The sequence below is a fragment of the Plectropomus leopardus genome, chromosome 6 (assembly GCF_026936395.1).
Source record: "Plectropomus leopardus strain MGB_pleo_1.0 chromosome 6, ASM2693639v1, whole genome shotgun sequence".
NCBI lineage: Eukaryota > Metazoa > Chordata > Actinopteri > Perciformes > Serranidae > Plectropomus > Plectropomus leopardus.
The window spans coordinates 21,021,520-21,049,511 of NC_142181.1; the positions used below are offsets into that span (position 1 = coordinate 21,021,520).

The window sequence follows — 27,992 nt, forward strand, 5'->3', positions numbered from 1 at the left end:
ACAGACATTAGCACTGTAGACAGAAAATTGCAGCCCATGTTAACTTCAGTGAGGCCACTGCTTTGACGCGCAGGGTGCTATGGCAAAAAAAGTCATCAAGCATTCCTGGTATATTGGTATGTAATGCAAATGCTGTAATTCTACTATTTACCTTGTGATCATTTAGATTTTAGATTTAGATTTTATTTTGAACATGCAAAATAAATTAAAATTAACAAGTAAACAAAACCAGAATACCCAGCAGACATATTCATTGACCAGCATAAGTATGGCATGTCCCAAAAGGAGGAAGTGAAAACTTATCAATCCTACCACTTATGTATGTTTTATCAATGAACTTAGGCAGAAAGAGGGATCATTCATGTTTATTACTAAGTGTTCACTATACACACCTCAATCAAGTCAACAAAAAATAACATTCAAGACTAAACAAATACATCAATCTGAGTAAACAAAAATAGATCAATCTGAATAAAATCGTTAAAGCGACTGTCGGAGTGATACTTTTAGGGATGTAAAATCTCTCCTCACAGGTTTATATATACAGCGGTGCAGTGTTTTGGCATCTAATACAACTTCAAACTAATGGATCTATAACTCAACCTGGCCCTCCAGTATCATATTTCATCCTCTCAGCTTTTAGCTACACACCCCAATCCTGAGCACTTTTTCAGTCACAACTGCCACTAAGAGAAGCAGTGAGCTAGATTATCTGATGGTAAATGACCCCAGGAAACACCAATCAATTATTCAATAATGTTGACTTTATTACATTTTTTTCGTCTAGTTGTGATGTATGCGTAGACACACAGTGAATTACACACTCAGCAAGCCCTGAGACAAAACAGCTGTATACAGTATGTTTCTCTAAAATCTCCTTATGTCCAACTCATGGAGCAGATTTAATGTATAGGCCTGCTTCAGCAACAGCACAAACACATTAGCATACTATACCCACACAGAGCAGACCAGATAAACTTGTTCGGAAATAGCCCGCTAAATAGCCTCCATCCTGGTATCAAATCTGATTTGGAAATGAGGAGGAAAGAAATGCACAGTCTTTTGATACAGTACCATAAAATCTGGGCCAAGAGGCACTCGTGGAATGACCACATTATACTCAATTAGCATTAAAACAATGGCTCCACAGTCAGCAGTCATAGTTTGAGATCTGAGCTATGAAGAGGCAGAGGAACGACCATATGTATGTATGCATGCTGCTTTCAACGGCTGCATATGTATGCATGCCACTCTGCACACATACCGCAAAATGAGGGAACAGAAAGAGACACTGACTTTTGATGTTGTTTCATAAAACATTTTACGATGAGACAGAAGAAAAGTACAAATAAAAACATATTTAAAACTCACCCTGCCAGACACTTAACCACACATACATGAGGGTGTGTGTGTTTCAAACAGACAAGCAGGTCACTAAAAGCAAAACATCCTGAGGGGAAGGGGGGGCATGCAAATCTATCTACGTTTCCTGATGGTGTTTGGTGTTACGCCCTTTTCTCCAACTGTTTCTTTCAACAGCAGTTGGAGATGAGCTGACACTCTACTATGAATGAGCAGGAGTCCAGGATATCAACTGCATGCCGCAGACAAATTGCGTTAACATTTTTCTGAGCTTGGAAGGAATGCTTTTACTCATGTCCTGTGAACTGGTCATTCGTCTTTGTGACTGATCTCTGCAGCGTAGCCACTTCTCTCCCTGATGCCTATTGTCTGAATCACAGCAAAACTCATCTCCACCACACACTCGCATCCTCCTCAGTACATACTCACTTCCTGTCCAACAGCTTGACCTCCTACATGCAGCACAGAGCGCCAGAAGGAGCAAAGAGGCCGTAAGCGCCTCCAAATAAAATACAGATGGAATTTCACATGAGGTGTCTGGGGGCTACAAGGATGCTTTTATTACTCTACAGAAAGAAACAAAAATGTGATCATACAAACATCTTTCACTGTGAATAATTGACTCATTGTTCAGACACAGTGGGCTGGGTCATTACAACCTTTTGTTGATCCAGTGATTCAGGCCATTGACTGAGACGAGGGGTTTTTAAACTCACTCATTCACATTAACATTCTTGAACAGCGGTTTCAAACATCCTGCCATTATATTTGTAAAATGAAAATCCATCAGTTAAAAATTAAACATCTTTTATCAGCATGGATATTTAAAGCAAAATAAATAGATCATAATAAAGGTACCTTGACACTGCCCTGTACCGGCCGCATTTCTCACTTCATTATGTATCTTTATCCCTCTAAGGGTCCTGTTATTGTAAGGGTTGCAACGGTATGAGATTTTCACGGTATAATAACTGTCTCACAGAATATCACAGGTTTACTGTATTATGGTATTACAGAAATAAGATTATCAGTTATTATGACCCTTAAATGAATGTGAACAAACAAAAAAAAACCATTAAAATTTAACCCTGAGTAGTCTCAAATTCAAAGCTAATACACTTTTTATGATATGTGATGAAAAAAACAGCAAATCTCCACATTTGGGAAGATTTTCCTTAAGGAGAAATCACTGAAATCATTGATCAACTATATGACCATAGCCTTTAAATTTTTTGCTGAAGTTCAGACTAAAATGACAGCAAGTGAGCCCATGCCTTGACAGCTGATGGTCAAGCTCATGTGTGTGGGGTGCACAAGGTTAATTTGCTTCTCCTCACTCCATAAAAACAGATGGAGACAGAATCAGCTGTTTCTCTATCCCGTCATGCAGGATTTCCTTTTTCCAGAACATTTCTGCTACGTTGGTGTGTGTCCAAGATCTTTGTGCACACACACACCACCTGTCAACCTTATGTGTGAAGCCTCAGTTAGGGGCAGATATGAAGCAGGTGCAACAGCACACTCTTCCACATTAATCAGCAGAAAAACTAAACTCCCAAGACACAAAAAGCAAGAAGTCGGAGAAATAAAGGCAATTAAGACAGTACAGAGAGAGAGGCGGCTGCTGCCCCTCTCAGCTGCATGACAATTCATATTAATGGATGCGTCTCTGAATGCTTCGCAAGTCTCTACAACAAAGCCCGTTCCCTGGAGATGGAATGCATGATTTGTGCCTCCATCATCATCCGCCTCTTACAGCAGAGCACCGAAACACCATTTAATAACATCAGTCCCTTTTGAAAGGAGGAATATAGGCAAGAGAGAAGCATTACAAAGGGGGAAGAGTAACAGATAAGAGCTTAATGATACAGAGATGAGCACATTCAGTGCTGCTCGGGGACTAAGCAGGCCTATAGCCAGTTATCGCAGCCCCTCATGGCCCTGAATTCAGTGTGAGAATTGAGGAATAACCCAAACAGCCTTGTCTGGTTTTCTGTACGTCCTCAAGTTCTCCTCTCCTTCTATAACCACAGATCCAAGTTTAAACTCACTGCCTGACAGGGCTGAGTACAGACTCTTTGTTAAGTGGACATCCATTTGTAAATCTGAGTGGCCTCCACTTAAATTGCTAAATGGACAGCCTGCGTAAATCACTCTTTATGAACAGCACTTTGTCAGGCTGTCCCAATGATTTGTAGCAAATGTATACACCCTGTCAAAAGCTTGGTGTTAAGTCTGATAACCCTGTTTAAGTGTGTTGTGGGTGGACGGTGAGGCTTTCCCTCTCCCTCGGCTACTAGCGTTGACCAGGGGGAGGACACAGGCCGAGCTGTGGCGAGAAAGGCCTCCTCAACATCTGTGTTTACCCTCTCGCTAAAACCAGCAGGCTATATTTACCCCAGTCAAACATACCCGGAGCGGAGAGAGGAGTCAAGAGAAGAGAGATGCAGCCTGGTACATAGCCTATATTATACCTGGGACACCTATGTAGCACCCAATAATGTAATAATTTGCTGCAAATATAATAAAATTTGGGGTGAGGGGGCTCGTGTGTTGGTGTGAGCAGTACCAGAACACCAACATGCAAAGGCTCGACTCAATAAAGTCAATAAACCTGTTAATAACCGTTGAGTAAAATGATCATTCCTGTCACTGTGTGTAAGACATTTGCTGCAGCAGGATCACAAACACTGAAATGGCATTCATCCTCTGAGAAAAAAAAATCTGAATGCCTTAAATGAAAACCGAATACCAACCCAATTAACAAATACCCGAATAGCCGAATATTTCAGTCCAACCTTACCTCCTCATGAGTTGTGTGAAAGTCAAGAGCGCTCACTCCGCAGCAAAATCTGGGGACAAAAATGTACCCAAAAGTACAGAGCGTGCCCCAGCGACTGGCCGAAAAAGATAGACTCTTCAATCTGAAGCAACCTCAGGCGACTGTGAGCTCTCAGTATTCAAATCTCCAACTATATATACATAAAAACAATAACATTATTGTGTGCTACACATCTACTCTGCTATACAGCCAAACCGGGAAGACCATAACCTCTGTAAAAAGCGCCATCAGCCGAATGAAAGCACATTTTAGATAATTATGCGCAGGACTGTGATTCTCTGATTCATCCTCCTCCCTGAGAAGACGACACAGATTGGTAAACAACACCTTGAGGGAATGTGACCTCTGCAGGAGTGAGAAGGAGAAAAAAGGAAGAGGGAGGTTTGATAGATCAACTGTCTACCTAGCAAATGTTTTATAGCAGCACACAAGGCCAATAAAGCAGAGACTCATATGAGGAAACATTGGTGTGCTCCTCTTTCTGTAAATCTTTGACCTCTTGACACTGTCATGCACGCTGACTTATGGATAAGAGCCTCAAGGGAGGCAAATACATCAAAGAGAGTGCGGACGGGCGGGGGCTTGTAATTCTGCTGGTGGTCTGATGCCATTTCATCTTAAACTGTAACACCTGCACTCTTGATTATTGCACGTGTATGACGCAGGTCTACTGAATGAACACATACACAGCAATGCTGTTATATGTTAATCATTATAAAGTGAAAGACCTCCGGCACACTGTCTTTGGTACTGCTGGTATTTTAATTTACATTTAAACACACAATCACAGAACACAATCACACATATCACAGAAGTCACCAACATATACATAAGTATATATATAAGGCAACTGTTATGCTTTTTCACATAACAGATGAAGGTTATGTAGACAGAAATGTTGTAAAACATGTTGTAAAAATAAATAAAAACCAGGAGTAAGCAAACTGTTCGGCCCGCTAATGCACCTGTTAGACATTCAGATGTTTTTTTAATTTATGTGAGGCCATCCCTGTTCTTGCATGGAAGTGCGCTATTCTTCACAGCCAAACCACAGAATTACACAGAACTGCACTACATTACATAATTATCAAATAAAATTTCATTTTCAGTTTCTCTCTACATCCACACTGGCTCTCGCCCACACTGACCGCTCTCCCCGTTTCTGTGCTACTGTCTCTATGTCTCTTTCTTGTGGGTAAAAATTTGGTTAAATATCAACATGACTGATTATGTGAATATTATAATTTGCATATAGTGCCTGTAGGTTTTATATATTTATGCACTGTATTAGTATTTCCAGTACATCACGTCTTGTCTACTTGTATTTCATTATATCTTGATTTAGAATCAAATATAATGTAGCTTTATTTGATTTTATTTTTATTTTTGTGATGTGATGCATGTCTTTGCCATACGTAAAGCATGTTGAATTGCATCTAAAACACTAAACAAATAAACTTGCCTTGCTTTGCTTTATTGTTGTCTTTAGTCCGTGGCTACATATAGAGGCATGAACTAAGCCAGTTTGATTCCTGCATAATGGCGATATTGACTTGAGAGATCTTGTGGCAGGTATAAGGAAGGTTTGGGCACCTCCAGTGTGGTTTTATCATTGTTACTAATGTATTTAGTAGAGTTGCTCTAATACCAATAGTAGTATCAGAAATGCCTTTGATACTGCCTAAAATGCTGGATGGGTAATCAGTGAGTAGGCAAGTCCATGCACTGATCCAATAAAATGTGATTCACTAATAAAATTTGAAATAGTTCATATCCAGATAAAAGTGCATTTTCCCCAAAAATGGATCATTTTCCCGCACTCTAAATTAGTACGCTACACGGTAAGTTGTGCCGTGTAGCCACTAGGAAATACTGCTCTAGAGCGGTCGAGAAGAATTGATTTCCAGTAAACAGCGTTGCATCAGTTATTATAAAAATGTTAGCAATTTCTTAATATTTTACACTTATAAGTTCCACTTTTAATCATACATTTTAATGACTGACAGTCAAATTAGACAGTAAATAAAAGTTATGTGGAATTCATTATCACTAAGTATTTGTTTATTACAAAGGGTTTAACTGAAGCCATGCCACAAAAAAATAGCATTTATTTCTCATCCATACAGAGTTACAGCTGTCTTTTAATGCAATAGTATCAGATCAGATCTCTGTAGTTGCAAATAATCCTAGACCAGGTATCAGAATTGGTGTCGGGAAGGAAAAAATTGTATTGTAACATCTCTAGTATTTAATCAAATTATCATAAAATCATAACATTGACATAAATTGCTAATAGAAACACTTGTTCACAACAGTCCCAACTGCATTCACTGCATGGGAGGAGGCTGTGAAACCAGGTGTGATGGCATGTGGTGACCCACTCAGATTAACCACTGACATCGGTTTAACCTACATCACAGTGTTGGTTTTTTTAAGAATAAACCAACATCATGAGTCGGCAATAAAAAGAGAGAGAGAGAGAGAGAGAAAGGGAGCAGTTCAATATATACCTCAATGGTCAAAATCTATAAGTTCAAATTTACAACAATGCTACACATTCAGGCCCTTGAAAACCCATACAGCCATCACCGTGCACCCTGACACAGACCAGATGGGATCTTCAGCCTAAGCTATCGTCCTCCCTCTCTGTTACCTGTGATCAGGATACACCCAATGATTGTGATGGATGTTGTTTGAGGTGCGCGTGTGTCCTTCTGCACACACTGGGAACACACAATTGTTCATTTCTATTAACCCTTATTTTACTAAGACGCCTCCGAGGATTTGATAGAAACCTGGCAAAAGGCTTTTCGTTCTAAAATTACAAACAGCAGGAGGGCTGCCAAGGTGTTGCGGTTCGGAGAGGAGAACTTTAAGCAGAGCTGGTGCCAAAACAAAATCTTTGCTGCCTTAAAAACCTCATAAAAAGACTCTCTTGGAAATGTATAATTCACCCAACAGCTGACCTGTGTGTGAGTTCTTAAAAACTCCTTGTCAAGAATAAAAGGGCATAGAAAAATCAAACAACCAATGAATCACCTCTACCGAGATTCGGTGATTCAAGGTAATGTTTACAGGCGAAATAACTCAGGTGGCCCACATTCAGCTCCCTTTGAAGACAGGATCCTTTGTTCCTGCAGCTGTTTGCAGTGAAACACTGAAATACGTAGCACAAAATATGAGATGTTCCTTAAGATCACTGACTGTAAACAACTGTTATCTGGTACCCAGTGGAGCCGACTACAAGGCGACTGCTGGAGGTGTTTCACAACTGTGTGAAATGAGTCCAAAGTTATGAAATGAGCGTAGATTAGAATGGATGATAATATATTATTGTAAAAATACCAAACAGGGACCTGGCAAGACTTCTCAAAATCTTGCATTATGGGCAGCAAAACAACTGCTGGAAAAAAAATCTAAAAGGTATGAACTGTATTTATGAAGGATTTTCATCGGCGTGTGTATGTATAGGTGTGCTACAGTTATTGGATCACGAAATGTGTCCATATTTTTCAGTACCACATTTTTCCAAACAATAGCGTGGGGTTTAGGAAAGTGATTTTAAAGATGTCAAGCACTGACCTTAACTGAGTTACATGGCCCAAACAGTACAACCCAGAGAACAATACAGCACTTTGCAGGGAAGGGTTTGTACTTAGCATAGTACATAACAGAAATGTAGTAAATGAAGACTACAATTTTTTGAGCAATGTTAACACAAGAGAATAAGAATAAATCTCCTCACTCAAGAATAAGATATTTAAAGAGGAATACTATGTCAATTTTTATGTTGTCATTTGAACATTTTTACGTTGCCATTTGAACATCCAGTTTGCAGGGTTTAAGGACATATATTGACAGAAATGTAGTATCATATTATAACTGTTTTCTTTAGCATATAATCACCTGAAAATAAGAATCCAAACATTTTTGTTAGCTTAGAATGAGCCATTTCTGTCTGGAGAGGGTATTGTCCACGGAAATTGCCATGTTGCATTGCCATGTCTCTACAGTAGCCAAGAGCGGACAAACCAAACACTGTCTCAAGACAGGGCCATTCATGTTTTTGCGTTTTCACATCAAACACAATAGTTTGCAGCTGTTACAAGAGCATCGGAAAAACACAGACTTCTTAAGGTGAAACTTCTTCATCCACTTTTTTAACCATACAAATCGCTGGGTGCATTTGTTTTGGAGAAGAAGAGACCACTGCAGGTAATTTGGCTTCCAGTTAAAACCCTCCAATAATGATCACTGAAGGAACTCTAACTGGGAGAGGTTTCAGCTAGTTGTAATCTGCTATCCTTGCTGCCAGATGCCACTAAATCCCCCTGACTCTTACAAACTGTTTCTTTAAAGCCTCTGGGAACGCAAATCACCAAAAACTTTCTTCATATATAATTTGGGGTGTTACATGCCTCATAAAAAGCATAAAAAATGTTAGACATATCTCATCTTGTGTCGCACATGCTACGTTATGCTAACTGTATGCGAAAGTAATATCAATAACAAAGCATTTTGTAAACTCGCCATTCAGTGACAGCGTGAAATTAAGTATATTGAAAATCTTCTGATTCTGAAAGTTCAGAGGGTGCGTTTGGAAACACTCATGCTTAGTGTGATCGTGTAAAATGTGATCTGCCACGGCCACACAGTCTTGAGAAATGCTATTCACCTCAAAAGTAGCTGTTTTAAACTTTTTTTCTTTTAATAGTTGGGGACATTTATTTTCATTAAGATTTTTGTATAAACTTATTGAGACACTCAACTTTGATATAATATGTGCATTTGTACAATTTCAAGTCATGTTTCCCGAGACTTTACAAGCTCAGCGATTGATAGCCCCCTGCCTTAACATACTATGATAACTGAAAAAAGGCCTACTATACCAAACTTTAGCTGCATCGTACCCAACTGTACGAAAGACCAACACGATAGTGGATCAAAGAAGTTAAACTATACAATGATAATAACATAATTGCTGCATTGGAAGATTCTACCTGTAACAATGCATTCCTGTCTGCTGTATCTTCTGGAAGTCACAAGCTCCAGTTGTTTTCTATACATCCATCAAGAACAACTTGCAGGGACATGCCACTGCACTCACTGATGTAATATATCATACTGATCTACATGTGCACTGCAGGTTTTGTTTTTGTTTGTTTTTTTTTTTTTGCTTTGTCAGACAGGTAGCAAGTTATGAGAGAAGAAGGGAACAAATAAAGTGAGATACAACAGTAGAGTTTAAGAGTAGTCAGGTGGCCTTGTGGATGTAGGCTGGTCTCAAAGAGTGTGAGTGTGAACGCAGTCTTTGAAATTTTCTGCTCAATCATACAGCACTGGAGTGATAAGTTCACAGGCCATAAATAGCAAGTACGCTTAGTTATCCTTTAGATATGGAATATTTTCAAACTACCGTAAAAAGGATGAAAACTTCTCCCTGGAAACTATAAACAGAGAGCACTGTGTGACTGACTTCTGCAGTCTGCTGCACAGCCTTTGATCAAAGGAAACTGGATTTACAGTGGTAAGAGCCATGTCATTATTATGCAGCATAAACTTCACTGTTAAGATCTGTATTCAAATCCGATCTCCTCTCAAACAGAAGATGACATGCAGGATTTCCCCATTGAGCAGCAAACAGTGGGCAGTGCTCTGCTCAGCACAGGCTGCTGTTACAGGTGGGTAAGCAGCAGAACAACCAGGGTAAGACACTTGAGCAGAGATTCTCAACTCGCTTTGTTTGAGGGGCACTTCTGCAAAATGACAGGAGGCCAGGGTCAGCAGCCCCATATATGTTTCTAGGTTTCAGTTTGTTTCTAGATTTCAGGCTGTTTCAAGGATTTTAGGACATTTCTAAGATTTAAAGTCATTAGGGGTTTAACTAGGACCTTTAAAAAATGTATAAACAAGCTCTATTTTGTTGCTGTTTTATGCACTCTGGAATTGAGGGCCAGATTTGGCGCGTGCCGTTAATTTAGTATCACTGCATTAAAGCATCATTTCAGATTTTCCCCGGTAATAATTATTCCATTAGTTCCAGATGGGAGGCAACCAGAGCAAATGATGCCCAGAATATGTGCAGTGCAGCCATGCTCTGCTGCTCTTGCACGGCAGATCCATCATGCTGATACTCGACGTGTCATTTCCTGAGGGCTGGGGAATACAGCAGCAACACAGGGGATCTCTATGAAAGAGAGACGACACGCCGAGACATCATCACCTCCCCATTCAATGTACACACTCGACCGCGCGCACACACACACACACGCACACGCACACACACACACACACACACACACACACACACACAAATGTCGACAATGCACAAATCCTGAGCACTGTGCACACATCGTATGACAGCTGGACAGCATGTATTAATTCTCATTTAATGAACACGTTTTAAACATGTTGCACAAAGCAAACCAGTGGCACTCACAACTACTGCAACGCTCGTATAAAAAATGTGTGTGACCGCCCTGCCAAAATACTCCCCATGCAGCTCATTCTAAACAAATCTCCAGCCAAGGCAACTTCCGATTTGCAGCACAACTACTCGAAATTCAAAGCTCGTCCAGGCTAACTAGCTGGCTAGCTCTGCTCCCAAACAAAGCTCCCATTGTCTGGAACTTGTAGTCTTACCGTTTTCTCTTGGCCCTCACAACTATGATTAACTCAGGTACGAAAAACTACAAATCCGAAGTCTGCACAGCGCTGTGAGCATGCGCAATGGAGCCTTAATGATCAGGAAGGTTGGAGAATATTTAGTAGTTAATGGTTTGTTGCGGGCAGCGGCATATTTGACGCTTCATATCTACTCTGTTGAATGGCCGGAGGTGGGAGTGAAGCGTTGAGCCGGTGTGAGCGGCTTCAGGTGGGACTCAGCCTCACAGCTGAGCCGTAGTAAGGAGCCTGCTCTCTGCATTGACTGAAGTTGGTCAGCTCGGCTGCCTTTCGGTGTTTGCGCTGCTCGCTAACGTTTAGTTCACTTTTCAGCCCACACTGTTCAACTAAAACTGTTCAGAGAAAACCGAAAAAGACACACATCTTACCTCACACTGCACTGGTGTTTCCGCTTGGCTCCTATTCCGTTAAAATACACCTCCAGACATTGTGGAAACACTCATAGCTGACGGTCTTCAGCCTGCTCTCCGACCGATACGTTGCCAAATGTTCAACCGAAACCACGGCGAAGCTGCGCCCGCCCGCACTCTCACTGCGCCTGCGCAGCTCCGGTTGGCGCAGCCTACTGATAGTAACACACAGAGGGCTGCACGAGACTACCTCTGGGACTGTGGACACACACATAGTTTTAATGAACACCTGAGAAAATAGCGGTTCATATCATAAAGAAAATAAATCTGACTGCAAACACACATATTAATAACACTGGGGACGCATTCTCTATATTTATCATGCTGCATGATCTGATTTTGATTATGCATCGCACACAAATTAGTCAATAGCACAACCTTGTGGTGGCTAAACAAAATCAGTCATATGATACAGAATCAGTACTAGCATCAGTATTAATGGGCAAGTAGATTAGATTACGTTCATTCATTTCTATTTGCACAAGTATTGGACAGTATGAGCACATTGGAATTTTTGTGTGTATTTCTCAAGGTCAACTAGTCAGCTAAAGAAAGGTAGCATGAAAATAGAAGATATACGTTTTCGGTTATTTTTTAAAAGGTGCTCACTATAAATTACATAAAATTACACACTGTACGAAAGCATAAGTAGCCTACATAGAATAATTTGTGAATATCTCCCAAAGTTAACTTGTAAGAAAAAAAGGCAAGAAAGATAGTTTAAAAAGAATTATACTGAGAATAAACACTATTACAAGGCAAGAAAATAAGCAAGCAAATTTTATTTATATAGCACCTTTCACAGACACCAGTCACAAAGTGCTTCACAAACACACACACACACACAAACCAAATACGTCAAAATAAAAAGAAAGATATAATACAAAGTGAGAGTAGGTAAAGCACAGGATTAAAACACTGTATGCACTCACTATCAATTATTGCACAATAAATATTATAAAAAATATGTCACTGATAAATTGCACAAGACAATGGACTATGTGCAAACATACAATGAATTTGTTTACTTACATAGAAACAGAAACATGAACATTATATTACATTATATACACAGACGTTGGTGATATATATAGAGAGAGAGAGAAAGAGAGAGAGAGAGAGAGAGCGAGAGAGAGTTATAGTTATAAAGTAACAATGAACAAAAACATACAATGTCTACATACAAATCAAACTTGTATAAACTTGAGATGACTTTGCAAACCTGTTGCAGCTGTTTGCTGTTTGTTTACTAAACATATGGCTTATCATGTCGCCAAGATACTGGAGAGGTACCTGGTCAATAAGTCTAACTCCCAGGATAATGGATGGCAGGTCAGCATTTCATCTCAAGTGTCCAGTCCAGGGGACAAGAGCATGGTTGAGGAGTTAGAGTTCAGACCTCCAAAGTTGTGTGAGCTCAGTGTTGCCCATCAACACTGAAAAAGCAGTTTTTGCTGGGAGTGAAGACCTTTCTCACTGTGTTTTTTGTTAAACTGCTGGACCACATTGCCCACTCCACCCAGCAATCAGTGCTGGACTTGGACGTTGATGGGATTTTGAAGAATTTGAGGAGGAGAGAAAAGTTTCACTCTCCCACAAACTGTTGGAGACCTCCACATTACTATCTCGACAAGCTTTGTCCAGAGTTTGGATCTGCATACTGCTGCAGGGTGCCATCATGTCTGAAGATATGGCATTCAAGAAGGCGATTGCCAGAAAAGTGAAAGGGCAGCTGAAGAAGGCTACAAGAAATCCCTCCAGCTTTGTTACAAATGTGAGGAGTTTTTTTCAGAAAAAAAAAATAGCCCAAGCCTGCAATGTCGACACATTGGTGTCCCACAGTGAAGTCGCTGACCTGCAGAATGGACCCTCGCCCCTACATCAGAAGAAACAGAAGTGCCCTGCCATCATCAGGATATTCTCTGCTGTGGCCATGACTCTGAGGATGAGCAGTCAACAATCAATCTTTCCCTACAATCTTTTCTTCTTCACTACCTTCATCTCGGAAAAACAATCAGTGGATTTCTCTTAGTGATGATAAGGATTTGTTTTTCAAGACAAATGTACATTCTCAATAAAAGGGTTGTGTAAGTTCAAGGGTTGTGGAGTTCTTTTTAAAGTGGAGCTTTGTTGACTCTTTGATGTCCTGAAAGGGCCACTGGGCTGATATGGTTAAACAAACACTTTTTTTTTGAGAGTGGGGGCAGCACGATGGCTCAGTGTCCTAACAGGAGGAAGGTCGAGGATTCTGTTTACATCCTCGGCCCTCTCTATTTGCGTGTTCTCCCCATGTTGACGTTAGGTTTTTCGGGGTGCTCCGGTTTCCTCCCACATTCCAAAAACATGCAGCTCAGTTGGAAAACTTTCTCTAGAAAGGCTGGTTACGTTAAAAATAAAAGAGTTGGCTGGTCTCCAGAAAACTCTGATTCAACCACTATGATCACAAATAACCATCACTGTTTCTTCACACTCTTTATCACATTTGGACATACACAATTTGAGCTTATAGGCATCTGTGTGTTATGTATGAACCAGAGGACAATGTTTATAATGGGATGGCAGCCACTAGAGTGATTTTTCCCAAACAAACAAAATTATAATTGGAAAAAGGTGGCCAAAGGAGACAAAAAAAATATGAGAACTAGTTATGACCAATGGTGCAATGTAATTAAGTACATCTACTGTAATTCAGAAAAAAAATAGGTACTTTTGCTTTGACTATTTTAATCTCATGCCACTCTCTGCTTCTACTCCACTATGTCTCAGAGAAAAATATCATACTTTTTACTCAACTCCAATTATTTGATAAATTAAGCAACAAAAAAAAAAAAAAAAAAAAAAAACACACAAACCATATGAAAATATACAAGTGAGGTGAAACAATTAGTCAGCTGATTAAAGAATTAATTGGCAACTATTTTGGTAATTGTTTAAGTTGCTCTTCTTGATTCTCATGGTTGATTTCTTGCATTCTGGCAAATTTTTATGCACCAATTTGTGCCTTTTTTTGCATTGATTAAAGTTTAGCTTATATGTTTTTATGATGGGGGACAAATGCACATGTTTTAAGTACTGAAGGAACAGTGTCCCCTGCATCAAGATGCATACAATTATGTTCTTAAATATGATGACTTGTTGATTTTCCTTTTAATTAAACTGGTTTAAAACTGTATGCATTTTTACTTTTAATATTTAATTACAAGCACATTAAACACTGAACGACCAATGCATACGTTGTGTTTCACTCATTAGGCACCAGGGGTCAGTATAGCTGAAAAATTGAATACAATACTGTATTTATTGTATTCTACAATGCAATGGAATTCAGACACATTATTATTTTGTCTGTTTAAAATAATAATTATTTTGGTATTCTTTTTGGAATGAACATTTTGTTTTATATAGACTGACCGAACAACATCTGGTGTCAGTGTGCACAGGCGCCTCAACCATATCATTTAATGTCTTTTTCTCAGGAAAAAACAATCTTATGCAGTGTTAAGACAAAATATGACAATATTTTTCTTGCTTTATCTTCTCCTTGCAAAACAATAGCATTTTTGCAGATATTTGCTAATTCTAGACATGAAAAGAGTAATCGTAATTACTTAGTGTACAAAGAATCTCAGATTCACTGTTCCTTACCTACTTAAAGATGTTGCTCTCTTGTTGACCTTTGACCCTTGACCATATGAGGGGATACAAGAAGCTATATTTTCTAGTAAGAGTAGCCTAAATTAACTCTATAATTGGATCAAGCTATTGCAATTAAGTCTATGTATTGGCAGATAAATAATCATTCTTATTTTTTTGCTAATTATTTCGTTACATGAGCTGCCAGAATGATTTAGGTCAGCAGGAGACTCAATAGGAACTACATTACCCACAATGCAACAGCGCACCCTCACCACCAGCACAGTATAGCCTCGTTCCAACAGACTGTACCGTCCTCCGCTCCGCCCTGCACGGTGAGCTGCACACAGATCTACACACACGTGACGGGCAGTGAGTGCGCAGACAATCCACGCGCCCCAACCATCCCCATGTTTTGCAGATCGGTGACAGAAGAAACACTTGTTCCCACGTATGTGGACTGCGCCCCGGTGTATCTGGATGCAAAGTCAGCCCACAGACTGACAGCTCGGTGCTCTAAATGTCACGTCTCTTTGGGGAGGAAAAGGCTGTTTGAATACGACGGAGCTCCGGACAGCTGGATGAGCAGCCCGGACAAGGACTCCCGGGAGCGTTTTCGGTCTGTCGCCAAATTGGGTTGCTGACCTGGATGGTCCCTCTTTACTCGGATGCAACCACACGCCCATGCAACGATGTCGGTGGATGTTGCTGCCCTCCGTGTGCAGGTTAGGTTACAGTAAAGGCGAAATGTTTACGTATTAAAATAAAGCTGTTTTGGGGCGGAAGACGCAGGCAGGAACTGGATACGCACAATATTTTACGCGCAGAAGAAATTATTATTATTATTATTATTATTATTATTATTATTATTATTATTACTATAGTATTATGGGGAGCCGATCTATTTATAAGGCAAATATGGAGCCTTATTTCATCTCGTCTACTCGGATCAGAGATATGCTGCAATGACTCCATGCAAACCTTCACTGACAATATTTTCCACCTTGTTGCCGCCGTGTGATGGTTTCTGTCTTTCCTAAAGGACTCGTTGACATTTAAAACCCTCGCCACTATTGATCGATGGTGTGAAACTACAATGCGCGCTCTCGCGGCTGCAGGATAATAATGATAGACGCTGGCATCTCTTTACTGTCTTCAGAGACTTTGTTTTCTCACCGAGGACTCGTCACCATCACAAATGTAGCCCGACTGAACCAGGCCGCTGCACAGAGACGGAGGCGGGTTTGTTGTGCTCAGACTTGGCTGGATGCTGAACATGGTGCCACTTTACAGCTCTGTCTGTGTTGAATACCTGCCGCCCCGCTGTCGGCTTGTTTCTCTAATTCCCCAGCTGTCTTAAAATGGACGGGGCCCTTTTGATAAAAGCTATTCTTGAACCGGCTCGTGAGTTGGGGGCATGCATGTAGGATTTAGCCTGGACCGGCTTGTCGGGATGTAGGGCGAATATCTGCGGATATTTCCACATAGAGGAGAAACAGCCCGTGTTCATGGAGCGATGGCCGGCGGGGGAGGTGCATGTACACTGGGCTGGATGAGAAATAATGAGGACCCCTGCTCAGAGGATTTTAAACACAGACTGTGGGTTTCATTGGCAGCCTAAATACTATTAAACGCTAAAATTGTGGTTTTATTATTATTATGACTATAGCGCCTAAAGTCACCAGCTCTCAATGGGTTGATATTAGGATGCAAAACTCTAAATCATAAGCCAAATTTTGCTTTTGTTAAGCTTAAATGTAACTGTTTATGAATTATAGCAATTGAGAGGTCAGAATTTACTCATTAATCAGGAACTCATCAGATTGAAGGCATATTTCTAAATTTCTGTCTGTTTCTTAGATAAACTCACATTCTCCTGTGTGGCAGCTTTCCAAAAGACACAATAGTGGAAACAATCAATCAGGTTTCGGGGGGTTATACTCATGGATCTGCTCTGCTGAGTGTCATTGTGTGACCTGATGTACATTGTCCCGCCGTGAACTTGCCTTTGGGAATACATGTTACTTACACACAGCGTAGCAACAGCACAGCAGCAACCGGTGACAGGATTTGGCACAGTTTCAACAGCGAGATGTGGTGATGGGGGAGAGCAGTTGCGGGGGCTCTCTGATCCTCTGATCCCCTCTCCCTCCCACCGGTGGTCGAGGACCCCTTGTCTCTGTCAATGGGCCCTGTATGGATTTTGTGCCTGAGTTGACACAGGGTAGGCCTACAGCGTCACACAGCAGTCAGGCCGCCATGAACCCATACGGCAGAGCGAGTAGCACAGCAGCCCCCCTGTCCTGCACCAGCTGTGGGGGCTGCTGCTCCCCGCCTCCCCCTTGCCTAATCCCACCCTCTTCTACTACCTCTACCTCCATGCCTCCAAACATGACCCCTCCGCCGCCGATGTGTCCGGCCCCAATGGTGCAGGTGGAGAACGGCAGCAGCTGGAACTCCTCCACCATCTCCTCCTCCCCGGACTCTCACCCTGGTCACTGCTGTGGCGCCAATAACCCCAACCCCTACTGGACAGCGGTGTTCGACTACGAAGCCACAGCAGACGAGGAGTTAACCCTGCGGCGTGGGGACCTCCTTGAGGTTCTCTCCAAAGACTCCAAAGTGTCTGGGGATGAGGGTTGGTGGACAGGCAAGATCCAGGACAAGGTGGGTATCTTTCCGTGCAACTATGTCACCAGGGGGGACACTGCCAACTACCAGCAGCTGACCGCAGGAGGGCTGGTGGCGGGCGGGGTGGGTGAGTGCCCCTTAGAAATAGACTTCTCAGAACTGCTCCTGGAGGAGGTGATTGGAGCCGGTGGGTTTGGGAAGGTGTACAAAGGAATATGGCGGGATGAAGAAGTAGCAGTAAAGGCTGCCAGGCAAGACCCGGATGAGGATATTAGTGCCACAGCAGAGAGCGTGCGGCAGGAGGCCAGGCTGTTCTGGATGCTCCGGCACCCCAACATAATCGCTCTGCGTGGGGTCTGCCTGCGGGAGCCCAACCTGTGCTTGGTGATGGAGTATGCTAGAGGGGGAGCTCTGAATCGAGCGCTTGCTGGAAAGAAGGTTCCCCCGAGGGTTCTGGTGAACTGGGCGGTCCAGATTGCCACCGGGATGGACTACCTGCATAACCAGGCCTTTGTACCCATCATCCACAGAGACCTCAAGTCCAGCAACAGTAAGTACTGCAAACAAATGAGACATATCATCAGTGAGGCTTTTCCCCTTCATATCATGTACCCCAGTGATACTCAACTTACGGCCCACGGGGCAAATCTGACCCCCAACAAGGTTTTGAGTGGCCCCCCAATCAATTTTCTAATTCACAATAAGTATACACTTGAATTGTTATTGTACTTTTAGTGGACATAAGGTGCCAGAATGCATAAAACATTAAAATAGAGCTTGTTTATCAAAAAAGTCCCCTGGATCCCATCCGACAGAGGTCCTAGCTAAGCAACTTATGTCCTTAAATTCTAGAAATGTTTCAAGGTCTTAGAAATTCCCTGAAATCCTAGAAATGTCCTTAAATACTAGAAATGTCCCAGAATCTTAACAATGTCCTGAAATCCTAGAAATGTCCCAAAATTGTAGAAACATGTATGGGGCTGCTGTGACTGGCCCCTGGCCTCCTGTCATTTTGCAAAAGTTGCCCCTAAGCAAAGCAAGTTGAGTATCCCTGATGTACCCTAAAATGGACATAAGATAACACGTGCTATTCATGGGGTTACAGGAGATCGTAACCCTGTTATCACATGATCGAAATGTGGCTGTAGGTGTCAGGATATGAGGAGACCTTGCACTAAAATCCTCTTTGTTGCTGAGTTGCGAAGGTCAATAACAAACCTTAAAGCCGTATGTATCATCTAACGCACAGCTGAGAGGCTCAGTGAGGACGTGGGATCAAACACCAGGCACACCAGGCAGCTTATAGACTCAAATACAATAAAAAGTGGCACACGAAATCTGCAAAACACAGCTGTGTACTGTATTAGCTATACTCCAAGTGCACCTTACAAAAACTAATGCAGTCCGATACAACAGTCCTTGAGTAAATTCTAATTGTAATGATTTAAACGAGTTGAGTAGTTTGCGCTGCTGTTGAATTATTTTGCATACACTGAAACCATGTTTGTAGTCTGTACTCATTGATATAGGGTATACAAACTAGAATAATGGAAATATTACATTAAAACCATTATGTGTGGTTAAGAGCTCCAGATAAAACCATTTAGTGGATGTTAAGCTAACTGTCTCCTGGCTTCAGCTTCCTACTTACCATACAGACAGAATGTCATCAGTTCTCTCATTTCTCATAATCATCCTTTAAAATACCAAAAATCTGTTGTATACAGCAGAGATAAATTATATTACAGTATTTAAGAACACAACAGGAAACTCAAACAAGAGGAATACTTTATACTAGTAACATATATAACTGATAAAAAAGAAAAACAAACATATGTGTATGTGTTGCTGGGTTGATGAACTGTCCCACATCTGATATTGACATATTATGAACTCATCTATTAGTTCCTCTGACTGGCCTGCATAAAATCCACTGGGACAAATAAATAGATAGTTACAGATGTATAAACATTTGACCTTTGTCATAATAATTTCTTGACATTATGTTAATTTAAAATCACATTTCTGTAGAGTTTTTTTTTTTCGGGAGCTGCTGGAAGAGAAACTTAAATTGAACTCGGCAGGGAGGCCTAAGTCCTGGAGAGCCGGTCTCCTTCTGCCATCTTTTCCCTGTCATCTCTCTCTGCACCTCCTCCTGCTCTCCATCCTCCTCCTCCTCCTCCACCTCCTCCTCCTCCTCCTCTTTCCTCCCCTCCTCAAGGAGAGCTGTTCTGCTCTGCAACTCACTGAGCTATTTTTGGTCCTTTGTGCTACTTGCTGTTTAAAGACGCAGTTGCAGTTGTTGGTGCATCAAAGAAATAACACACTGCGAGCATCTAAGTGCATTTTGTGTGTGTGTGCGCGAGTGTGTGCGTACATGCAGGTCAGCCGGAGTGTGTGTTTATCTATAGTGACATGAGTGATGGGGGGAGGGAGTGTACAAATATGGGTGGAGTGTGCAGGATGCTGACTAAAGGCCTTTTAAAGACAGGCAAAAAGTAAATGTAGTTTAAATACACTCGTTGCTGATCTGCAGAAACGTCTCCTAATCTCCAATCCCTCTCGAGTCTCACTTTTAAAGTCCCATCTCTCTGCTCTCCCTCTTTCCTGTGTGGCTCAGTAACAGTAACGACGGGGGATCAGATGCGTATTGGACAGCGGGGCCTTGGCAACAACACCACAACGCTGCCTTTCCATGGTGACATGGGCACTGCTTCTGTGTCACTGAGTCATACAGCTGCTAGCCGCTGTCAGCTGCTGCGCAAAATGTCAGTCCCCCAATTTAGAGTATTGTCTGTGTGAAAACAACAACTGTAGAAATGCAGGAATGTCTCATAAAGGGCTTGGACCCTGTTTATTCTAACCCGAATAATAATGCGTGGGTGCTAATCGTTAAGTATGTGATTAGACTGTGAGTCACACCCGGCACTGAAGGATATTTGCATTAGCCTGGTGATGCCCAGAAGGGTGAAGCATGGAAAGAAAAAGAGAGAGGGTGGAAAAGATCAGGTTGTGGAGGGAGAATAAGAGAGTGGAGATGTATGAAGCGAGAGAGGAGACTGATGGGAAAGAACAAGAGAAGGAGAGCGCGGGGGATAAACAGCGGTTCATCTCAGTTTAGGGTTACACCTCAGCTCATTGTCCAGGTGCGCTGGTCTCAGGTGTCCTCTTTAAACCGCCGACCACTTGGCATCACTGCGGTGATAGAGCAGCTAAGGCCCCCGAGCCTCTCCTCTGTCTCCCCGTCAGCCGCCTCCTGCGCTCAGTAAACGCACAGAAGAACTCATCAAGGCAAAACGTGACAGTGCTCATGTGTGTTTGAAGCTTTACAGACATTTTACAACACAGGGGTTTTATTTTTAACTCACTCCGATACTTTCATCTAATTTTATCCCAGAAAAGATTTTTTGTTCTCGTGCATGTGTGAGTGTTTCAACCTGCTGAGTGTTGCTGTCGGTCGAGGCTCACAGTGACTGAGTGAGTCTGTGTAACAGCGATAATCTGATTACCATGACCTCCTTAGAGTGATGTCACAGCATGTTTGTGGGTTGGCAGGTCATGACCCCCCTGGTCATGCCTTACCTGTCACTCTGATCCTGGATCAGCCTCTACTCTCTCGAAGCAGAGGGCACCAGTCCTCTTTGATTGGCCTGATTGACAAGCGGGATTAAAAACAATGGAAAGATTAAGAGTGTTCTTGATCTCTATAGACATCAGTGTATTGATATAATATTATTATACGAGACAGGGGCAGGGGCTAATCTGTTGATTATTTTCTTGATTATTCAGTTAACTGTATGGTCTATAAAATGTAAAAAAGCACAAAAGTGACATATTAAAATAGGGCTGCAGGATTTGCAAAAAAATAGAAGCAATTATTTTGACAAATATCAAGTCATGCTTATAGTGGGAATGGTAATTTTTGCAATTCATTTTTTTTTCACTAAAAAAATGATCAAAATGATAATGATGGTGTTTGGTCTGTGAGTGTGAGCTTAAAGCTTTTGTGTCTTAAAAAAATTATTGCTTACAAGTGGCCAAATGAATCTACAGAACGTCATCACGCCAAACAGGGCTTTACAGCCTCGTTGTTGTGGCTGCGTTACATTATGCAACTGTAGTGTTGTTCATTTATAGCCTAATGTTAGCTTTTACTTCTGGTGATTACATTTAGGCTTCAAAAATCATAAAAGTGGTGTTCATTTGTAAAGATCGTCTTGCTGAACAAAACGTGTAAGCATCACAAGCTTTTGTTTGGCACAGGGCTTATTTTCTGCCGTAATCCAAAATCCAGTGGAAGAATCCCATAGGCTTTTTTGGCAAAAAATCCAGGGTAAATATAATATAATAGAATCTAATACAATACAATACAATATGAATATAAAAGAAGGGAAGTCTGGGTCCTAATAAGGTAAATAAAGAAAAGGGACAGAAAGCAGACAGACACAATAACTTTAAAAAATTCAAAGGGTAAGATCATCATGTATCAGAGAGGAAAGGCAGACAGCCCACAGAGACTGCACATCCACAGGGCTCAGAGTTTGGTTCTAAGCCCCTGCCTACACATAGCGTTACTGGCTTGAAAGAGGTCACCTGAGAAGAGATGCGTAAAAACGAATGGTTCTTGGGAAATTAATTAAAATGAGACAAAACAGACTAAAATGAACTACTACGGTAATTTTAAGCATCACAATGTGGTGGCATTATTGTACATTATGTCCCTGTTGGCGTTACTGGTCGCACAGAAGGCAAAATTATCATACAAATACAGTAATTATTGTACATCTGGTGTCACTATTTTGTCAACACACATTACACTATTTGCTTTAACACTGCTGCCAGGATATAAGAGTCATGGTTTCTTTGTGATGGCCGTGTATGTCACTGAGAGTCACTGACGGACACTTTATAAAGAGCTCTATAGAGGCTGTGAGTCAGCTGCAGGTAAGACGACACAAGTGAGCTGATCACCTGTTGCAAGAAGACACAGGCTGCGGCGTAGCCATACCTGCAGCCTGCTCTTACATACAGTAAATGTCATGTAGTTAGACCATGTCTCACTGTGGACATTTATCTACATGAAGCTAATATTTGTCTTTCCCTCCGAACACCTGTTAGATAAGAAGTGTTCGCCTGAATTCAACACTTAATAAAACAAATGTGAATATCACTTTCAAGTTTATGGTCCCAGATGAAGCTTGTTTGATGTTTTACTGTGAATGCAGAGGCTAATAGACACACTCAATAAAGACGGAGCACGGTTGACATTACCTGCTGTTTTGGCTGCTGTAGCTTCAAATGGATGCCATGTTTACACAGTCAACAATCATCTGAATAGCGGGAGCCCCGTGTCTAGAAGCAGGCTTGTCAAGTGTGCTGTTTGCTCATTGAGTTTCTAGAATATAAGACATAAAAAAGACAAATTACTGTAATAGGATTACTTGAGCTTTTCTTTTAATTTTGGTGTTTAAATAGCTTCCATGACATCACCAACAGCACATCCTGTAATAGCTAGTTAACAGTTTAACAAGGTGAGATAGGCAAATAGTCGCTGTCATTGAAAAGCCTGCATCTGGTGTGTGTTTGTGAGAGAATGAGTGAGTGTGAGAGAGAGACAGAGAGAGACAGAGAATATAAGAGTGAGTCTGTTGAGGAAAGGATTAGAGTGGAGGCCAGTGCCGGCTGATAATCCCTCAGAGAGACAGAGCGGTGGAGGCCGAGACTGTGACTAACTGTGAGCTAGCAGTACAACTGCCACACAAAATAGAGACGAAGAGACCAGTATTACACGCCTTATAATCTACAGAGTGTTACATATTTCCTAAAAAACAGAATCTGGTTTATTATTGCCAAGTTTGAATTTGCTTTGCTGTTTTGGTACATAGACAAGAAATATAGAATAGAAATAGTATTTAAAATATACAATGTAACTGTTTACAACTAAAGAGCTGAGCAGGAATGTGCAAAAATATATTCTAGAGGATGTGCAAAGGTTCACAGTATCAACAATAAAACAAGTAAGGTATGTACAGCGATAGTAGTCGCATAATATAACCCCACCCCACCCCCATACAGCACTCTTACATTTAAGTGGCGTTATTGTTACTCACTGTCCAACTTTCACTGTATTTCCATCTTCACCGGTGACACAGTGGAACGTCTGTACCTTGTTTATTGTGCACGCAATGGGGCTGCATACCGATGTTTGCAGAACAAATAAGAACAGGCTGGAGTGAGAATCTCTCTCAATGGGATGTTTAAATACCAAGTTTGTGCACTGACCTCCTGTCAGGAAAGAGCAGGGGTTTAGTGCTGCAGAGTGCACAGGAACGATGCTCTGCCACGTTAATTTCTCTAAGTGAGAAAACAGAACATATGCTGGTGGAAATGTATCTACATATCATCAATAAAGTGTACATCATCCAAGAAAGACAAAAAAACAGATAGTGGTCAAAGTTGTCATATTGGCATTTAAGGTGTGAACATTACAAGTAAACCTTAAAAAGTTCCCGGCAGTCGACCCAGTGAATTAATTTTTTTTTCCAGTCTACAGCTGCTGCTGAAGGTTGCAAACATCCTTTGATTTTTTTGATTTTATAGTTATAGTCGACTAATGATAATAAAACATGTCACGTATGAACAACCCCAACCTACCCGCATTTCTGCTTGGGTGTTCATTCTTAAATTAGATTTTTTTTTTTCTTTGACGAGGACTTGAGTACGCTGTAATAATTTAATGCCAGTGCTTACAGCTCATCCTTATCGATTGTATTTTGTTGTTTTTTTAGGAAGATCCTTCATAGTAAAACTTTAAATAAGCTAATAACGTTAGCTTGGGTGGCATAACTTAAAATTTCACATTGATTCTAAACTGATTAAAAAACAAAATAAAGGCAGACAAAATGTCTGTACTGATAGTTTACAGTAAATTAATTTAACAGAGCAATGTTTTGATCTAACAGAGATCCTTGTCAGGCATTGACAAATATTTTGTTTGACTTTTTCTTAATATTTACACCTGGTAACTGCCAGGTAACTAGCTGTTATGTAGCCAACTGAACCAACTGACAAAGCTAACATTAACTTGCTAATATACTGTTTAACTTTTTAGAGAGAAGAGTAAAAGAAGTATTGGAAAAATGCCAACACTGTCTTGGTGCTTGAGCTTGATTAAAATATGATTGAAAAAAACACTGTAAAGTGAGAAGGTAATTATAGAATTAGTTTACAATCTAATATAGCTATTAGTTCCTATCAATAAAATTTAGTAATGGATTTATGAAAAGCTTGATCCCAGTCCTGATAATTACAGCTTCCTGTCTTTCCAGTGTTGTTCTTATTGTTGTTCAGTTTAGTTACATATTAAGGATTTTAAAGAGTGAACGTGTTCACCAGTGGAAATTAGGCTCTTGGGCAGAATGATTACACTACAGGCTGTGTTTTAATTTCTGTGGGCATGTCTGCAAGCTTGGTGGGTGTGCAGCGAGTATGTCGGCCTGTGTGTGTGTGGAGGTCGGACAGCAGGACATGCTGGCGCTAGGGCAGAAAACTCACTCCCACTATCACACACACATGCACACTCTCATGTGCACGCTGCAACAGGGCAACAATGACCCCATTCTCACACAGCAGCCCAAGACAGAGTGAAAGCGCTGGACTCACAATGGCAGGAGTCACCGCAGGGGGGTGTGGGTGTGGGGGGGGGCGAAGGATGGGAGATAGAGGCAGTGAGGGGCGACTGTAGGCCGCGAATGACAGAGTGGAGAGATGGATGGAGGCAAGGCAGGATGGGTAGAGGAATGCAGTGGCTGTGGAGAAACCCCTGGAGGCTTAGTTGGGAAAGGGAATAGAGAGATGGATGGGGGGAGGGAGAGATGAAGGCAGGAATAGGCAGAAGTATATAAGGCCAGTTTGAGAAGAGATCAAACAATCCTTCTTCATCTCAGTGAGCTGGCTACAGATTAAGGTTAACACTCTTGATGGACTGTAGACTGCAGTTTTCCACTATGTGCCTGTCTGTACTGTAGGCCTCATTATACCAATACGCTTCACAAGTGACAGACATTAATTATTTAACAACTGCACCCATATGAACACCAACATGTGCAAGTAATAATCACTAACGCCCCTTTTCCATTGCACAAAAAAAAAAACCCAACGCTCACATACATCTGGCTTTTTAATGCAATGAGAAAAATTATAATCAGCATTCACCCCCAGGTCAAATGACTCAGTAGTAGTCACGGGTATAATCGGCTTCAGCTCGGCATTGATGAAAACACAACACCTGGGTTAACGTGCTAATATTAGCACCTACAGGGGAGTTGCAATGATGCTCCACCACAAATACCATCCGTCTCTGCCCAAGCAGCACCCAGTTATTGATCCACATTAGTTTGCACAGCGTTCGAAAGAGAGACTGAATAGGTAAGATATATATATATATATATATATATATATATATATATGTGTGTATATATATAAGTAACCACTGTAAAATTTTCACAGGCCTCCATACATGCTGCTTTCTTCTGTTTACCTCTCCTCTAGCCTGTCCGTGATGTTGTCCATAACACACCAAAAAGAAACAAAAAATAACCCACATATACAGAAAGGCATACTCATCTGCTGCAGAGCTGTGTACACAGCTGTGGTCTACTCACAATGGGAGAGGAGTCTATGGTCTATTTTTAGCGGGTTGGTCCATGTTTAAAACACCTGCATACATGTGCTAATTTTGGTGGAAAAGGGGTACAAAGCTTTTTCTTTTCTTTACTTGAGTTGAAGTAACATACATAGATTTTTCAAATCTTCTTGTACTGTTCATAAAGTAAATCTAAATATGTTGATATGATACATTTAAAATAAGTCTAGTGATATTGAATGATCCACAGAAATGAGTCAAGAGTCCTCATTACCTCTTCATCCTCATTAGTGGCTATTAGTGGTCAGTCCATCACCTCTGATCCAGATTGAAATATCTCAACAACTAGGCCTATTATATAGATTGAAATGTAAACTTTTGTATCAGTATTCATACCTGCCAAATGATAAATCCTAATAAGTCATTATTATAATTATTTCCCCTCAGGATGATTGTTTTAGGTCAGAGTTTCAATTTGTTAAATTCTTTTGTTTATACAACCAAATATCTGCAAAACTAATAACATCGACCTTAGCTGCACTTTGTGTTTAGTAAGCAAATGTTAACTTGCCAAACCTCTAAACTAAGATGGTAAACATGATAAACATTGTTGGCATGCTGATGTTAGCCTTTAGTTTCGAGCTGTAGACTAGCTTAAAGAAACAGTTTAACCTCAAATCAAAAAGACATATTAATCTTTCTATGTATCAGTCTCGATTGTTTTGGTGTGAGTTGCTGATTATAGAACTAGATGGCACTTGGCTTGTGGTGCTCAAAACAGCAAATTAATAAATACATTTGAAAAACTCAACAGCAATGTCTCTCCCCAGAAATCACGACCTGATTACTCTATAGATAATCTACAGATCTTGATGTCAGCAGTTTCACTATTTTCTTTCTACTGAACTACACGCTACAGAAGCAACAATAACATTTTACAGTAGTATTCTACAACAGTTTGACACTGCTAGCATTGCTCAGCTAATGTTAAAGCTCAGTCGAGGAGGACGCCAGTAATGTTTACATCTCGCACATTTCATGGGCACGAGCTTCTCATCCATGTGTAGATTCATGCTTCCTTCTGTGCACTGATACAGTTTGTGGGTGCAGTTCAGTAGAGAGAAAATAGTTCCTACATGAAACTGCTCACAACACATTCTGTGGATTATCTTTAGTCAGCGAGTCATGACTTCTGGAAAGAGACATTACTGTTCAGTTGTTCAAATGTAACCTTTAGTGCTTTGAGTACCACAAGCCTAATGCATCTAGTTCCATTATACTGAAAAGAAGGCAGACATCTCTACATCCGATATCTTGAACACTCTGCAACTCTCACCAAATCTAGATTAATAAAAAGCACTACAGGTAAAAGGAAAAGTATGTATTTTTGATTTGGGGGTTTACTGTCCCTTTAAAGCAGAAAAATCACACAAAAGCACTCCCCCCAAAACACCTAGCAGCGATGTTTGCCGCTGATTTTCTGTCGAATCTTTCTTATGTTGGCAATATCCATTTAAATGAACATCTAATTTCATGTTGAGATTCAGTTTCTCCACTGCAGCTCCAGTTGAGCTAATTTTTCAACTATCTTAGACATCAAATGTGGGTATAGATGTGTGTCAGGACTTAATTATAGACTCACATTGTTATTGTGGCAACAGCAGGAATCAAACCAGAGCGATACCGACTTCTCCTTGGACTGTAGCCTCATCAGACCAGAATGCAATCCTGCAACAAAACATAATACACATTGTGAAAGGATTGATTTGACTTTTTCTCAGTAGTA

General features: G+C 41.0%; 2 protein-coding genes, 1 long non-coding RNA gene and 1 pseudogene across 4 annotated transcripts in view; 2 read left to right on the forward strand and 2 right to left on the reverse strand.

The window, feature by feature from the left end:
* sipa1l3 (signal-induced proliferation-associated 1 like 3) overlaps positions 1–11,387 on the reverse strand; it is a 96,724-nt gene extending 85,337 nt beyond the window's left edge. Inside the window, exon 1 of one of the 2 annotated variants that reach the window (XM_042486354.2) lies at positions 11,257–11,387. The gene's annotated coding sequence lies outside the window, so the exon portion shown is untranslated. Of the gene's footprint in view, positions 1–11,249 lie in introns of both variants that reach the window. The other variant, XM_088078964.1, reaches the window with a different exon arrangement.
* Positions 11,388–12,555: 1,168 nt separating this feature from the next.
* Positions 12,556–13,330, forward strand: LOC148189361 (uncharacterized; annotated as a pseudogene).
* Positions 13,331–15,399: 2,069 nt separating this feature from the next.
* The window catches only part of map3k10 (mitogen-activated protein kinase kinase kinase 10), a 41,974-nt gene continuing 29,381 nt past the window's right edge, over positions 15,400–27,992 (forward strand). The window contains exon 1 of the mRNA XM_042486758.2: positions 15,400–18,112. Within this exon, the coding sequence (XP_042342692.2) occupies positions 17,128–18,112 (985 nt within the window). The 5' untranslated portion in view covers positions 15,400–17,127. The remainder of the gene's footprint in view (positions 18,113–27,992) is intronic.
* LOC148189362 (uncharacterized) overlaps positions 17,988–27,992 on the reverse strand; it is a 33,038-nt gene continuing 23,033 nt past the window's right edge. The window contains exons 4-7 of the long non-coding RNA XR_015776817.1: positions 27,849–27,934; positions 23,673–23,916; positions 20,692–22,957; positions 17,988–18,119 (exon numbers count right to left, since the gene is read on the reverse strand). This is a non-coding gene — a long non-coding RNA (uncharacterized LOC148189362). The remainder of the gene's footprint in view (positions 18,120–20,691; positions 22,958–23,672; positions 23,917–27,848; positions 27,935–27,992) is intronic.